This window comes from Lissotriton helveticus, chromosome 8 (assembly GCF_964261635.1).
Source record: "Lissotriton helveticus chromosome 8, aLisHel1.1, whole genome shotgun sequence".
Lineage (NCBI taxonomy): Eukaryota > Metazoa > Chordata > Amphibia > Caudata > Salamandridae > Lissotriton > Lissotriton helveticus.
Window position 1 is genome coordinate 1573730206 of NC_136069.1, and position 16326 is coordinate 1573746531.

Genomic DNA, 16326 nt, shown 5'->3' on the forward strand with positions numbered 1-16326 from the left:
TGGGGGGGCCACATTGGAGAGGCGGAGATCAGAGGCCTCTGGTCTCCGGCAGAGTCCCGGCTCCATATCAACTTTCTGGAGCTGCGGGCGATCCGGCTTGCACTGAAGGCATTCCTTCCCTCTGTCCGGGGAAGTGTAGTGCAGGCGTTCACTGACAACAACACTGCCATGTGGTACTGCAACTAACAAGGCGGGGTGGGGTCGTGGACCTTTTGTCAGGAGGCTCTACGCCTCTGGACATGGCTGGAACACCAGGGCATCACCCTGGTGGTTCAACACCTGGCAGGTTCCCTGAATGCCAGGGCGGACAAACTCATCCGCCGGTGCATGATGGATCACGAATGGCGTCTAAACTCGGACGTGGCACAAGGTCTCTTTCAGCAGTGGGGAGAGCCTTGGTTCATCAGTACTGCGTGTTGGAATTTCCAAGGCGGCACTCGCTCGGCGACTCTTTTCGTCGTGAGTGGAGCTGCGGTCTGTTATACACCTTTCTGCCTATACCACTTCTGCCCAAAGTGCTGAAGAAGATCAGGAGCGACCGGGCCCAAGTCATCCTTGTGGCTCCGGACTGGGCTTGAAGATGCTGGTATCCGGAGCTACTCAACATGTCAGTCGATCCCCCGATTCGTCTGCCTCTTCAAGAGCACCTTCTGTCGCAGCAACAGGGGACGGTCCTCCACCCGAGCCTGTCCAGTATCCACCTACATGTGTGGAGATTGAGCGGCGGCAGTTGAGGCCATTTGACTTGCTTCCTGAAGTCTGTGATGTGATTCTGGCAGCCTGGCATCCCTCCACAAAAATGGTATACGCCTGCAGGTGGAACAAATTTGTGGCATGGTGCACAGCAAAGGCTGTGGATCCACTTTCTGCCCCCTTTCATAGGTTCTCCTCTTCCTTCTTTCTCTTGCCCAGCAGGGCTCTGCTCTGGGCACTATCAAGGCAATCTCTTCTTAAGTTTTCCTGATCAGCCTTCTCTTTTCAAGTCCCCGGTTGTAAGTAGATTCTTGAAGGGCATCACACACATGTTCCCCCCCTGTTCCCTTCGTGATGCCTCAGTGGGACTTGAACCTTGTACTAACTTATCTGATGTGCGCTCCCTTTGAGCCACTTCATAACTGTCCTCTTCGTCTTCTGACTCTTAAAACATCATTCCTGGTTCCATCACCTCTGCCAGGAGAGTGAGTGAGCTCCAGGCTCTGTCTTCTAAGCCTCCTTTCCTCTCTGTCCATCCGGACAAAGTTGTTCTGAGGACTCGTCACATCGGGCAGTGCATCACCTTGCCCACCTTCTTTCCTCCCTCCGCAGACGAGAGCCTCCACCGTCGGACCCAAAACGTGCGCTCTCCTTTCCTCTAGACACACGCCAGTTCCGGGTGGACGACCAGCTCTTTGTTGGTTACGTGGGCGCTAAGAAGGGACACAAGCGGATCATCTCTCGGTGGGTCATTTTGTGCATCAAGGTCTGGTATTCCTTGGCAAAAAAGGAGCACCTGTCCATTCCACTCGGGCCACAGTGGCTAATACTGCCCCGCTCGGGGACTCCCCTTGCAGGACATCTGTCAGGCAGCTACGTGGGCCTCGCTGCACATGTTTGCTAAGCACTACTGCCTGGACAGCCAAGTCCGGAGAGATGGCATATTCGGCCGTTCCTTTCTCCAGGACTTTCTGGTGTGATCTTGGTTCGCAGACCCACCACCAGGGTTGGTATTGCTGGGGTATCTATTTTAAGGTAACGGATCTAACACTAACCTGTTTCTTTCAGATGCACAAGTTACTTATCTTCGGTAACGATATATCTGTAAGAAACAGTAGTTGGTGTTAGATTCCTTACCACCCCACCCATCCTCCCCGTTCTGCGAACCGATATCTAGGGTTAAGGTCATCCCTTTCAGTGCCCTAGTTTTATGGCACCAGTGTTGGTTTCTGGCGCGGAAATCTATGTACAGAACTGACTTCAGCGCGCGAGGGCGGCATCTAAGTACTCAGACGGCATCCCGGCGAACATGATGCGGAGCCGCAGGCGACGCCTACCGACGCCCAAGGGTACTGCTGACGAAAACTTTCCGGATCCAGTCTGACGCCTGGTGATATTCTAAGGTAAGTAATTTAACACTAACTACTGTTTCTTACAGATATATCGAAGGTAAGTAACTTGTGCTTTATGAATATCTTTAATTACATCACACATTAGACCCCCAAATTTGCGCCCTGGAAACTCTACCTGAATTCCACCCACTTGAGGGCCACCTACTGATTGGTGACCTGGGGCTCCATAAAGTCAAGCAAATTTACCAAACACTGACAACTCACACATGCACAACTCTAGATAAAACTAAGAGAGCATGGCAGGAGGATATTCCAGAATTGACTGAGGTTGACTAGGCTGAAGCTATAGCCAGTCCTTCGGGAGCCGCGTTATCCACACGCTACCGTCTTATTCAATTTAAATATATACACAGAGCGTACTAGGGATTGTCTGCACGTTGTTGGACCTGCAGTTCTGCAGGAGTTATATTTGTTTAACATATTATGGTGCTTTTGGTTTACATTACATCTTGCAAGTACTTGTAGGGCTTCGGTCCATATCGTGCCAAGAAAACCAAATAAAATTTGTTTAAAAAAAAAAAAAAGGATGCACGTAGTGCCACAGGAATATGCCAAAAAAGTACCAGGCAGGCTTAAAAAAATCCCCATTTTCTGAAGGACAGTAGAGCAGGTTTGAGCTCGGATTCCTCAAGGTAGAGGGTCCCAGTAGACACTTACTGCACCCATGTAGAATAACTAAAATTAATATCAAAGCTTGAGAGAGGTTAGGTCCACAACCTAGGGTTATTTTATATAAAAATCCTTGATTGAGCACACCACTTTACCACAGGGCTCCACTTTAACAGGTCCTCTGGGAAACTGGCTACTTGCATAGAACCTGCTTATTAGTAACAGAACAATAACTGGATTTGAACATTAACATATTTACACAAAGTAATAGCATATGTAAATACAACACTTGTCCTCCCTTAAATAAAGAACCATAATAGAGCATAAGACAAAAAGAGCCAAATGTAGTCATTGAGCTTTACAGGTGGACCACCAATCCTACCTTCCCTCTTAACTTGTGATGCCACAGATTCGGTACCAATTGAGCCATCATTATTAGACCTTGACACCTCATCTTCAGTGTCACTACCTTGGCAGGCCACACTTGTAGGAACAATCTCACAAATCATTCGAAACATTAACACTTGGCCTTTTCATTCTCTCCATCTGTCTCATTTCATCACATTTTGTAATCTCACATCTGCATTTGACCACTCTCCTCACATTCCATACTCTTCCATCCTGATGACAACACTGTTCTTATTCACTCACCACTTTCAACGCACAGCCAGATTTGGAATCACCTTTCACTTTAAAACCTGGTTTGAGTATCGTCACCCAATCTCCTACTTGAAACATAGGTTCTCTTACCTTACATTTGTCATCATATCTATTTTTCATTATTTCTTGTTTCATCCTCATTCTTATACTTGGACACCGGGTCTCTTCCTTTCAACAACCGTAAAGGACTCACTTCTGTAAAAGAATGAGAGGGAATAATGTACATCTATAACTTTCCCTCAGCACGTTTTTCCACTCCCTTCTTGATATCTAGGCCCATTCAACACCAACCTTAAGAACACAATTGAATGTCTCAACATTGCCATTTTCTTGTGGTTTATATATGACCGTGGTTACATGCCTGAAGCTACACCTTTTTAGAAACTCCTCCATCTCATGTGTCTTTAGTTGAACCCCATTGCCCTTTATTACCACTTCAGGGCATTCTTCATGGGCAAAAATGTACTTGAAGAATTCCATCACTACATGCAAGGTAGCTTGTGCAACAAATTTGACCTTTAGGCCGTTTTCAATTATAGCAAATTAAGACCAAAGCAAAACATGCCTCTTGCGGTAAACTATACTGGCCATAAATATCAAAAGCCACCTTTTGCCAAGGAAACTTCGGCCAGGACACAGGTTTCAACAGAGCAGGAACTGCTTTCAGCCTTTTGTCACTGTTTATACTCATACCACATTCTCTCACCACCCCGTCCGCCATTCTGTCCATGCCAGGTCACCAAAAGTTGGAGCTGATCATTCTTCTCCTGGATGACATTCCCTGGTGTCCCTCATGTGCAAACCTCAAAATCTCTTCTTGCTTGGACTGTGGAGGAACACATTTTTCTTCGGTAAATATTAGGTCGCCTTTCATTTCCATTTCCTATAGAAAGTCCTAATTTCTGAAGGCACGTTTTTCCCTCTGGGCCAACCTTTCATATGGTAATTTTAGGTCGGGCCTAGAGTCCTCGTGCATGCGCTGCTCTGCAAGACTTCTTGTAGTGGAGTAGGGAGTAGAAGCTCCGTCCATATTTGAAATTGGCTTGCGTCATTGTCCTTCGTAAATGATGGCTTCTGATTTCTTAATAGGCTTGTTAGTCCCTCCTTAGTACCGCCTTGTCTTCATGTGTAACCTCCCATGGCAACTGGCACCTTTACTTTGGTTGTTACACGGTACATGGTCTAAAGACTTGTGAGCACTATTTTCTTTATTGTGTTTCACCTTCTTCAGGCACGACGACGGGCTTGTGTACAATGCCATAGGTCTCGCATTTAAATGAGAGACCTTTGGCATTGCGCATATATATATTTGTTTTGTAGGATCGCGAAACGGAGCGAGCGTGCCCGAGGCACGTAGATATTGCTGCTCCAAATGTTTACGTTTCACACCCGAATGGCGGCATGGAGCCTGCTCAGCTGCTTCTTTACTTTAAAGTTGCAAGTGTATAAACAAATCCCTGTCCTTGTGCTGCTTCAGCCGTCCAGTTTTTTAAATTTTAACATAAAAGTTGAGCTCGACACACGCTCACCCATAGACTCCGCTCACTTTTGCCTGTGCCTTCTTCTGCGCCCCTTCCACTACCAGATGGTGCAGAGTAGAGAGAGCAGCTACACCGTGAACTGTGCAACTTAGGATGGAGCCTAAAAGCCAAAGGATGTCAGGTACTGCAGCATCGTTTGCCCGAGGCATGCTTATAACAGCAGCACCAATCTCAGTCTTGATGACTTCAGCTGTCTCTGCCCTGCACCACACTACTTTTAGCTCACCTGACGGCTGCTTTCACTCACTTTTATGACTGTGGCTTCTTTTTGTCTATTCGGATCCCTGATGCCCTCCTTTCCTGTGGTTTTCCTGGCAGTTGGAGAGGAGTAGGGAGGTGTTGGTGGGAGTCCCTCAGGTCGGCACAGTGGTGCATCAGGACTGGGTGTGCAGGGAGCATGTGAGTGGTGACAGTGTTTTGTGTGTCAGAGTTGTCCATTTCTTTTCACGCTCAGACATGCAGTCACTCACTACGTACTTTAACACTGCTACCATTCACATGGACTGGATAAGTACAAAGTGTGTGTTTACGCACCGCTTGCAGGTTTTCAAAACGGATAAATAAAAGGCATTGTCATTTGCAATACCAATAGCTCAAACTCTCGTATGTGTGAGATCTATTGCATTGCAAATGCTTGTTTTTAGCAATTGCCTCTTCTCATCATCATCCACACTTTTCCTAAATGTCTCCTTCGATATGCTTCTAAATTCCCTGCTCACAAAGCCCTTGATGGTCACAATCATTTCAATGTCATTATGCTCTTTAACATTCTTGTTACTAGGACATGGCAAACTAGACAAGCAATCTGCTGTTACATTGTACTTGTCCGGGGCATATTCCACACTGAAATTTTACTCCTTTAACCTAGAAATAAGGCTGGCTATGTATGCTGTGACATTCCATCCACCACCCAATGACCGAATCCCCACCAACGGATTATGGTCGGTTTTGAAAATTAACCTACTACCCCACACATAGTTGCGATAGTGTTCAATGGCCCACGCACAAGCTAACAACTGCTTCTCGATAAAGGTGCACATCCTTTCAGTATCACTAAGTGTTCTTGACGCAAATGCAACACACCGCTCATCCATCACACACTTTTGAAATAATACCCCAATACAATATAAACTTACATCAACAGTGATGATACAGACTTTGTTCAAACAAAAAGGCTTGAGCGTCGGTGCTTGTGCAATTTCCCCCTTGATTAGCTGGAGCTCCTTTTGTTGTCTATCCATTCAACCAAAAACTGCTTTGTTCCTGGTGAGTCATTATAAGAGTTCCAACATGGAAGCAACGTTTCTTATACATTTCCTATAATATTTGTATAAACCTGCAAATGATAGAAGTTTCTCCTTATTGTCTGAAAGAGGAGCCATAACAATAGCAACTACTAAGGATTTCTTCAGAACCAATCCATTTCCAGATAATCTGTGCCCGGATATTCAACAGAATCACAAGGGAAATTGCACTTTTTTCTTCTTCAGTGTTAGGCCATTTGACTCTAATCGTTTGCATACTTCCATAACACGTTCCATGTGTTCCTTTTCATTCCAGGAAAGTATTTGAATATTGTCATGGAAGTACTTGACATACCTCTAAAAATGTGAAACATTGCCCTTTGAAACACAGATGCCACTGAGGCTATGCCGAAAGGGCATCCTTTTGAATTGGAAAAGACATTTAGGAGTAAGACAAGAAATGAAGTGTTTTGATTCTTCAGTCAACTCTATTTGGTGATAAGCTGAATGAAGATCAAATGTTGAAAATGCTTTTGGCCCCCTCTAGCATACACACTATCTCATTATTATTAGGCAACGGGTGACAATCCACTACCAAATTGGCATTGAGGGCTCTCAAGTCAAAACACAACCTCAAACTTTTATCCAGTTTACGTACCGACACAATGGTAAAAACTCATTCAGATGTTATGTTATTGAGTTTATATAGCACTTGATTCACTGTGGGTGTCTTGGCGCTGCCTTGGAAAAATAAACCATAATGTTAAAGGAATTACAAAGCTTGACTAGGGATTAAAAGCCATGCTTTCAAGGCCTTTGAAAATTGAAGAATATTTTATGAGCATTTGAGATTAAGCGGAAGAGAGTTCCAAAGTTTGGTGGTACCTACCTTACATCTTTTACCGCCCCAGAGTTTTCCTGAATTGACTCCACTTCTTCAATTATCCCTTCATCAACCATACCCTCCAACATTTCTTTTAGTTCATCAATGACATTCCCAGGTACTCGTCTGTGTTTTTGTTTAACAAGTACAGCACGACTTTTAATCTTAATTTTATGACCGGTTTTTTTCAAGTTTCCCAAATCTTCAGAGCATGCCTTAGGAATCTGGCTAATCACCAAATATGTAGTTTGCCATTGGTTACAACAAGTGCCAGCTCTTTACTTCTCGGATTAGGAACTAAGCCCAATTTCCACTGGTCTCTACACCCCAACACATTCACACCCTTGGCAGCCACATCAACTTAATATGAGCCATGTAACCTTTGAATTCAATTTTAACCTCCTCGCACCCCACCCTATCAACCTTGGATCCATCAAAACGTTCTGCAACTATATTGGATTCTTTTAGAGACTTGATACACAATACTCCCCCAAAGTGTTGCACAAAGTAATCTTTTGTAATTATTGTCCATGGTGAGCCAGAATCTGCTATTAGTTCTAGTTGAACAGTTCCATATTCAATAATCGAACTACACAATTGGGTGGTTTAATTTCATCCTGCCTATTCCTACATTCACAAAACTCTTTAATAGATAGAACTACCCTATGTTGCTTCCACCGTCTCCATTACGATCGCAGTCTTCATTTACACATGCAACTTTGCCTCTGGATGTAGTGCTAGTATTGCTATTTTTTTAGGTCCCTACAAACTCGCACAAAATGTCTTATGCACCAACATTTATACATTCTTTACTCAGTACTGGGCATTGAGGTGAGTTGCTACATGATTGATATTGCCGCATGTATAGCAACGACGCGCACTATGAGAGATGCTGCTGTAGCTAAGTTTGCTGCCTAAATGATTTTGCACATTACTTTTATTCTTTTAAAACACTTGACTCTGCCTTATTGTTGCTGCTCACCCAATTACCTGTTTTGCTCTCTTCCCCCCCGGTCCACCACAAGCTCTGCTCGATTGTTGTGGAGGGAGTTCCTGCTCTTCTATTCCACTTCCGGTTGCAAGGGAGGTTGGCGCTCTAGTGCCCCAGCCCCCTCTACATGACCTGATGCCTCAGACGACACGCAGCGGACGCGAGCAACGGGCGCGCAGGCGGGGCACCTAATGCAAGCCTGTCTGCACCCATCTGCGCCTGGACATCGCCAGGAGCCAGGGACCCTGGCCAATTTACTCCTAAAAAGGGCTCAGCTCCACTTAGGTTCTGTACTAGACGGGAGCTGCTGGATTTAAAGGCTCGATCCTATACCCTCTTGCCGGACTGAGTCTTGGCCTTTCCCCAAAGGCCCCTTCACCTGACGAGCTGGCCAGTTTCAGGGCAACTCTGGTAAGACGGTGCCGATTCCTGAGGCTCAATACTACTCTCTTTCAAGTATGGGCTCTCTTATTTCTGAACCTGCTACCCCCCCTGACCAAGCTATAGGTAACTTAAAAGATAAGTCGCAGATGGGATGTAAAGGTTTGCTATGCAACATCCGTTCCCTGCCTAAGCACTCCACTGAGGTCTGGGATCTACTGTCCTCGGTACAGCCAGAGCTGGGATTTCTGACCGAAACCTGGCTCAAGCCTCACTCTGTTCCTTCTATTGCGTTAGACATACCTGAAGGCTACAAGTTCATTAGGATGGACAGACCACTTAAAGTGGGAGGAGGTATTGCTATTGTGGAAAAAGAGAGCATTAATGTCTCCCCACTGGACGAGTGCTGTAATGCTATGATGGAAGTTCTTGTCCTTCGGATAGATTTCTGCTCCCAAGTCAGCTGGAAGGGGACCTTAGTGTATCGTCCCCCAGGACCCTTAGCTGAATTCCCGCTATTACTCACTGAACTAATAGCCCCTCACGTGATTGCGAGCAACAATTGTTTGCTATTAGGTGACTTTAATATTCATAGCAAATGCACTTCCAATGCTGATTCACATGCTCTCATGGCTGACCTAGCACTCCTTGGCCTATCCAAGCTCAATGCAGGCCCCACTCACATAGCTGGTCACAAACTGGACAATATTTTTCCAATTCTCCTAATGTTCAGTGTGAGTCCCCCTTCCAACTAACTTGGTCCAACAACTCGCTGATTGAATTTTCCATTCAGGGCCCAAGGGAGCCGAAGGGATCAAGACCGGCCACATATCACATCCATAGGCAATGGCAGAAAGTCACCTTGAAGAGCTTTCAAACCCCCTTCCTAAGGCCACGGATCATCGCATCGTATAATATAGTAGAAGCCATCGAAGACTATTGATTATCTTGCACCACTGAAACGTCTCCCGATCCACTCCAAACGGCTGCAGGCTGCCTGGTTCTCCCCTCAGCTGCGTGTGCAAAAACAACTTTGTAGGAAATTTGAGACAGTGGCGCATGACCCATGATGAGAGTGATAAAGCTCCGTTTCTGGCCATTTTTTTCTAGTTACCATAATAACATAAAAGTTTTGCATAAAACTTACATTGCCTCCCAACTAGCTATGGCTGGCAATGCCCCTAAAACCCTACATCGTATCCTCCAGTCTTTCACTAATCCCAAGGCCTGTGAGAACCTTGAGGCACCTACGCAATTACTATGAAATGATATCGCACAATACTTCTCACAGAAAATTGAGCGAATCTATGAAAAAATAGTTTTGCCAGGAAGCCAGGGCCTAGCCCCTTTGACTACAGATCTTCCTGAACTGGCAACCCCTCAGCTGCTTGAAAGCTTTCCTCTTCTGACCTCGGCAGATGTTGTAACTCGATCCATAGAGTAAAATCTGGGCCCCCCCCCCGCAACATTATTCCAGCCAAAGTTATCACCTCCCTGGCCACTCAACTCTCCCCCTCGATTGATCATCTCCTCAACCTTTCACTAAGAGAGGTTCACATTCCGTCAGAATGGAAAGCAGCGCAGGCTATGCCCATTCGTAAGAACACCAAGGCCACTCTGACAGATCTGTCCAATATACGTCCCATCTCGCTTTTTCCTTTCCTGGGTAAACTACTGGAGAGACATATTAACATACATCTCGCCAACCATGTCAACCTTACTGGTTGCTTAGACTCCTCCCAGTCAGGCGTTAGACCCAGACACTACACCGAATCAGCCCTGCTAGTGGTCACCGATAACATCAGGATGACCCTAGACAAGGGCCACTCCACGATTCTGGTGCTGTTGGACCTGTCTGCCACGTTTGACATGGTCTAACATCAGATATTACTCAGGAGACTGAAGGAGATTGAACTAAGAAACTCTGCTGTTCAGTGGATGTCGAGTTTATCTGGTCACTCTCAGACTGTCAATCTTGGCCCATACTGTTCGGCACCTATGGAACTGTCCAAAGGAGTGCCTCGGGGCTCATGCCTGAGCCCCACACTTTTTAATATCTATGTTGCTCCCTTGGCCAATCTCTTGAGGACTTATGGGTTTACCCCAATATCATATGCCAACGATACACAGCTGCTTCTCCCTTTTGACAAATTTACACCGTCTGTACAGCTGACCTTCTCCTCTAGAATGAGAGCCATCTCACACTGGATGAAGAGTAATCTCCTCCAGTGTAACGTTGGGAAAACTGAGATTTTGCTCTTCGGAGAGGCCCATATACTATGGTCTCCCGAGTGGTGGCCGCTCAATCTTGGCACACCTCCTGACCCTAACTCCACTATCAAAAACGTAGCATCCGTCTGGACCAAGCCCTCACCCTGAAAGAGCACACCACTCAGACAGCTGGCATCTGCTTCCATATTCTGGGCCTACTCTGCTGAGTCTTTCCTTTGCTGCTTGACTCCACTCGAAAGACTCGGACTCAGGCACTTCTATTAAGCCGGCTGAACTACTGTAACGGTCTGCTGATCTCTGCTAGAGAGACTTCGATCAACAGATTACAGGTGGTCCAGAACGCTGCGGTACGGCTAGTTCCTAATGTGCCCACTAGGACTGCCTCCTGCCCTCTTCTCTTGCAGCTTCACTAGCTTCCTATAAGCCAACGAGTAGAATTCAAAGGTTGTTGTACCATCCATAAGGTGTTTTCCAATCTCGGTCCTATCTATCTGGCGGAGAAATTTACACCCTACCATCCCTCTAGGTCTCTCTGCTCATGCTCCAAACATCTTTTAGAGGTTCCCCGAGTTAGGAGGGCAAGACTAGGGGGGAAAGGCCCTCTCCTACCTTGGCCCGCGTTATGGGAATGAGCTCCCCCTGCACTTTCGGAAGTGCCCTAATCACTTATAATTTAGGAAGCTGCTTAAGACTACCCTTTTCTGTTTCTGATCTTAGCTGCAGTTGCATTATATCTATGTTACTTGTACGAAGCCTAGAGATACTCCTTTGGGAGTCGATTCTGGCGCTATAGGGGAGAGGTGTGGCACCGCGGCCAGGGTGACTGACTCCGAAATCTGGGGATCCCGGTTCGATCCCCAGGGCCGGCGGCAGATTAGCCCAGCACCATGTGACTCTGGGCAATAGCTTGCTTAATCGTCCCGACGGCCCCCAGCGCATAGAGACCCTAACGGGTGATGGTTTGCGCTTTACAAATGTGGATTATTATTATTATTAGATAAATAAATACATAAATAAATGGAAATCCTTTTCAGAGCTTATGAAAACATTCTACCCGCCCACATGCAAAGTTCCAGTGTTCACACTACATACATCCTCAGTTGACATTTTACTCCTTATTCAAATATTTCATCCACTTTTACAATTGTTCCAATGCTTTGGTAGTGCTTATTATATCCTGCAAATTTGTATCACCTATAACCCACAACTGCCCCTGAATCTTATTGCTCTTAACATGTATAATGATTTGATCCTTTCAGTGGTCGCTCCAAAATTGCAGTTTATAGATAGAGCACACAAACCAGTGAGAAACTCATTGATCATTTCACCCTCCTCTGGGGCACGAGTGTAGAATTTAAATCTATTCAGAGCAACACTAGATGTAGGTTTAAAACAATGTATATTCTCACCATGGCTTCGTCAAAAACATTCCTGACCTTCTACTTGCGGTAGTGTTCTGAACACTACTTGTCCTTCTGACCCCAAGCAGTTTAGAAAAATATATTTTTTTCTCTCCATGACAATCTTTCACCATGGAAATCTTTAAGATATGTCATGAATTCCTCCTTCCACCTTACCCCTGGAATGGGAGGTTCACCTTTGGTCTGTGGAACTTTGAAAGGGGGGGGGGTCAAATTGCATTTTCAAAGTAATTTTCAGTCAGTGAACACTGCTCACTATAATATGCAATGAATATTCATAGTTGTTCAGCCCTTCTCTTACCACAAAGTAGGTTAAAGCCACCAAGAACTCTTATTTGAAATGGGCAGCTGACAAAAATAGGTGTTACTTTTGTAAATACCTCGGAAAACCCCTAGTGACGCTCCACACTCTTCCGCTACTGCAGCTTATGGCGGTTGCCTTGGTATTACTCTCCCGTATTGTTGAGTAGTGTATTACATGCAGCGGCAATTGAACTCAATTGATTGCCAGCATATGACGCCCTGATGTGTCATTGCGTATTTCCTGTCCTCAAGGCCTCAGGGACAAATGTTGTCCTTCCTATTGATCTCCAAGAAAACAGCGCATGTCCTGCACCGGTGTGCATTACGTTTCCTCGAGGCGGCGGCTTCACAAGACGGCTGTTGTGCACAGACAATGCAGATTTTTTTTTTAATCAGTAGAACCACCATCCAGCTAAACCACTAACAGCTGGAACACAGCAACTTGTTCCCTATGGTGAACAACATCCATTAATGTAGAATGTCGAAAATATGTAGCTTCAATGGAGACAAAACCGCCCCTGTTCTGCGGATTAGTCTTCAAATCTCGTTATCCACAATCCGGGCTAATTTTATATAAAAGTCCTTTATTTAGCGCAGCACAGTACCATAGGACTCCAAGCTAGCAGGTCTTTGGGAAAAAAATTACTCCTTGCATGGATTCTAGAACCTGCTTAGTAGCAACAGAACAATTACTGCATTTTTAAATAGAACCTACATACACATAGTAATAGCATATGTAAATACAACCTGAGGGTTTTAACATATGTGCTTTTAGATGATTTTTTCCTGTTCAGAATGAGGAATAACATGCAGTATTGACATTACTACTCCTGATTTCTATGCACTTTACCTCTTCCTAACCAGATTTCCCCACCGATATGTTTCCATTTTTTATCTGGCTTGCGAAAAAATCCATATGGACTGTAAAGAATTACAAGGTTTCGCTATCTAGAGCGGGTTTATTTGGTGAAAGGTTTGTGATAGAAAAAGGGCAGCTAGTAATGGTAAGTTTCCACCTCCTCCTTCCAGTTCCAACTGCTCCTGGCTACTCTGTTTAAAATCCAATATTCAGCCGAACCACTTACTACACTGAAGAAAGAACCCAGACTGACTTGCATATAGTTGGTACCTGTTTTTATTAGCTTAGAGGGGCTAACAAATCCGAACTGGAAAGCAGGTCAGAGTGATACCGGTCGCTCATGTTACTTCAAGCTTTACATCCATCTGTTTTTGTGCTGTTTAAGTGAGGTTCCCTCTGTGGGAGGCGCACACACAGTTGTGGATTCCAAGCTTCCAGATTCCAGCTGTGCCTCACTGATGTGTCCCACAAGGCTGAGCTTGGTGTGAGGTTGCTTGCATTCCCCTTTAGAGGGGCTGTAGCCTAGGAGTTTGGGATGGACTACTATTAGTCTGTCTGGAAAACCGTAATTCGCTTCCAGATCTCTACCTAGATTTTTTGTGTTTTTTGCTGCACTTAGCTTTTGCTCCTACTGGATAGGAACAATATGAAAAATACATGACAATTAGAATTTATTTGCACTTCTCCTAGTGCGAACCTTTCTTTATCTTATTAAGCTGTGCTTGAAATGTATATTTGGGGGTATGGGGTGGAACAAGTTGCACATGGGTGGAATAGGTTAGTATTGCTGGTGCGAGGGTTGGTGCCTGGATACAGGTGGTGATGCGCACACTACAACCATTATGGATGTGAGAGTTCCTGCTTTATTCTCTTCAGGTAAATAACTTTATTTTTTTTTATTTCATGTTTCAGTGATAAGTCTTTGTTAGAAGAAGGTCTCAAGAAACTTATTGAAGCACTTGTGGAAAACTTCCTGGAGCCTAGCAAGAATGGACTGGTTTGGCGTTCAGCTTAGTCTCTGGAAGAATGCACATCAAGGGTCCTTGCCACTGCCCATGGAGATCAAAAACTAAGAACACATCTATGTTCTCAACCCACCTTGCTTTCACTGAAATACTTAAATCTATACCTTACAGTTATTTTTGAGCCAGCAATATATTATCCCCTTTGACCCACAGTAGCTGTCTTAAGCCGTTACCTTCATAGGTACTTGTTTTATTTTGTTGTTGTTGACCAAAGAAAGTGCACCATGCTAGTGTAACACTGCACATTTCTGAAAACTATTTATGAGAAGTCATAGAAGCTACTATCCAAGCAAATATGTCTTTGCACACATGGTTATGTTTATAATATATATGTACCACTATTTTTGCTATATATTTTTCATGTATAATGTGTTGTCTCCCAGATAGTCATTGTCAATATTTTTTCTATCATCCTTCTAGTTGTTGTTCTAATGTGATTTATATTGTTGAATGAAAATGCCAACTGGCTAACAATTCGCAACGTAGGTATCGAATTGATGTAACTTTATTTTGAGGTTAAATTATTTTTGTTTGCTGATAAAGAGATACTACTTCTGCTTTAGTGTATTTTTGAGTAAAGCGATAATGTACAGTATCAGATCTTAAAAGCAGTTTTTCTTGCAGGTAGACAACAAAAGTACGTTTTAGTTGTTCACTTACTACATTATATTTTTTAGAGAGCAGTTTTTAATCTTTCTGAACACGGTTTCATGCTTGAGGTTTTGCCGCACTTGACTGTTGTTGCTTCTTAAGGTCGCATATTAAGTATAGAAACATTACTGGCAAATCAAACGTCTGTTTAAAGCTTTGCATTTTTATTATCCCAAATAATTGTCACAAAGTTGCGCAGCGGACACAATTAATCAATCAATCAGGAGCTTGTTAAGCGCGGCTACTCGCCCGTGAGGGTCTCAAGGCGTTGGGGGGTGGCAGGTGTGCAGGTTCCAATCCATCAAGGAGGGGATCTGTTGAAGAGCCAGGTTTTGAGGTTTCTCACGAATATGGGAAGCGAAATTGTCTGTCTGAGGTGGAGTGGAAGGGCGTTCCAAGCTCTGGCCGCAAGGAAGGAAAAGAAGCGACCTCCCGATCTGATCTTTTTGGTGCAGGGGACCACGACTTAGAAGAGCTGGGCTGATCGTAGGGTCCTTTGGGGTGCGTGGAATTTGAGTCGGCTATTCAGGTATGCTGTCCGGTGTCGTGGAGGGCCTTGTGCGCGTGGGTGAGAATCTTGAAAGTGATTCTAGCCTTGACGGGGAGCCAGTGGAGTGCGTGCAGGTGCTGGGAGATGTGGCAGTGTCTTGCCAGTTTGAGGACCAGTCTTGTGGTGGAGTTATGGATGATTTGTAGCTTGTGGGTGAGGTTTTTGTTTATTCCGGCATAGAGTGCGTTGCCGTAGTCGAGTCTGCTGGTGACGAGGACGTGAGTGACGGTTTTTCTGTGCTCAAGGGGGATCCATTTGATGGTCTTGTATGGAAGGCCGAGGGTGTGGAAGCAGGAGGATGCGAAGGTGTTGATCTGGCGGTCCATTTTGAGCTGGGGTCCAGGTTGATTCCAAGGTTCAGGGCGTGGTCCATAGGGGTGGGTGGGCTTCCAAGTGCGGGGGGGGCCACCAGGTGTTGTTCCAGGCGTCTGGGTTCGGGCTCATGATGATTACTTGTGTTTTGTCGGTGTTGAGTTTTAGGCAGCTGCTTTTCATCCATTTGGCAACAGCTTCCATGCCTTCTTGAAAGTTGTCTGGCGGTGTTGGGTTTGTTGGATAGGGAGAGAATGAGTTTGATGTAGTTTGCGTATGACACAATGTTGAGTCCGTAGATTCTGATGATGTTGGCGAGCGGAGCCATGTAGACGTTGAAGAGCGTAGGGCTGAGGGTGAACCCCTGGAGGACTCCACAGGTGGTTGGTGTAGGGTCCGAGAGGAAAGGAGGGAGTCTGACCCGCTGAGTTCTGCCACAGAGGAAAGCGTGGATGCAGTCGAGGGCCTTGTCCCGGATCCCTGCGTCGTGGAGTCTGCATATTAGGGTGCTGTGGGAGACTGTGTCGAAGGCTGCTGAGAGGTCCAGGAGGATGAGGGC

General features: G+C 45.3%; 1 protein-coding gene across 2 annotated transcripts in view; it reads left to right on the forward strand.

The window, feature by feature from the left end:
* PGM2L1 (phosphoglucomutase 2 like 1) overlaps window positions 1-14811 on the forward strand; it is a 579912-nt gene extending 565101 nt beyond the window's left edge. Inside the window, exon 14 of one of the 2 annotated variants that reach the window (XM_078658581.1) lies at window positions 14142-14811. In XM_078658581.1, coding sequence (XP_078514707.1) covers window positions 14142-14244 — 103 coding nt within the window. In that variant the 3' untranslated portion in view covers window positions 14245-14811. The remainder of the gene's footprint in view (window positions 1-14141) is intronic. The other variant, XM_078658582.1, reaches the window with a different exon arrangement.
* The last annotated feature ends 1515 nt before the right edge of the window (window positions 14812-16326 follow it).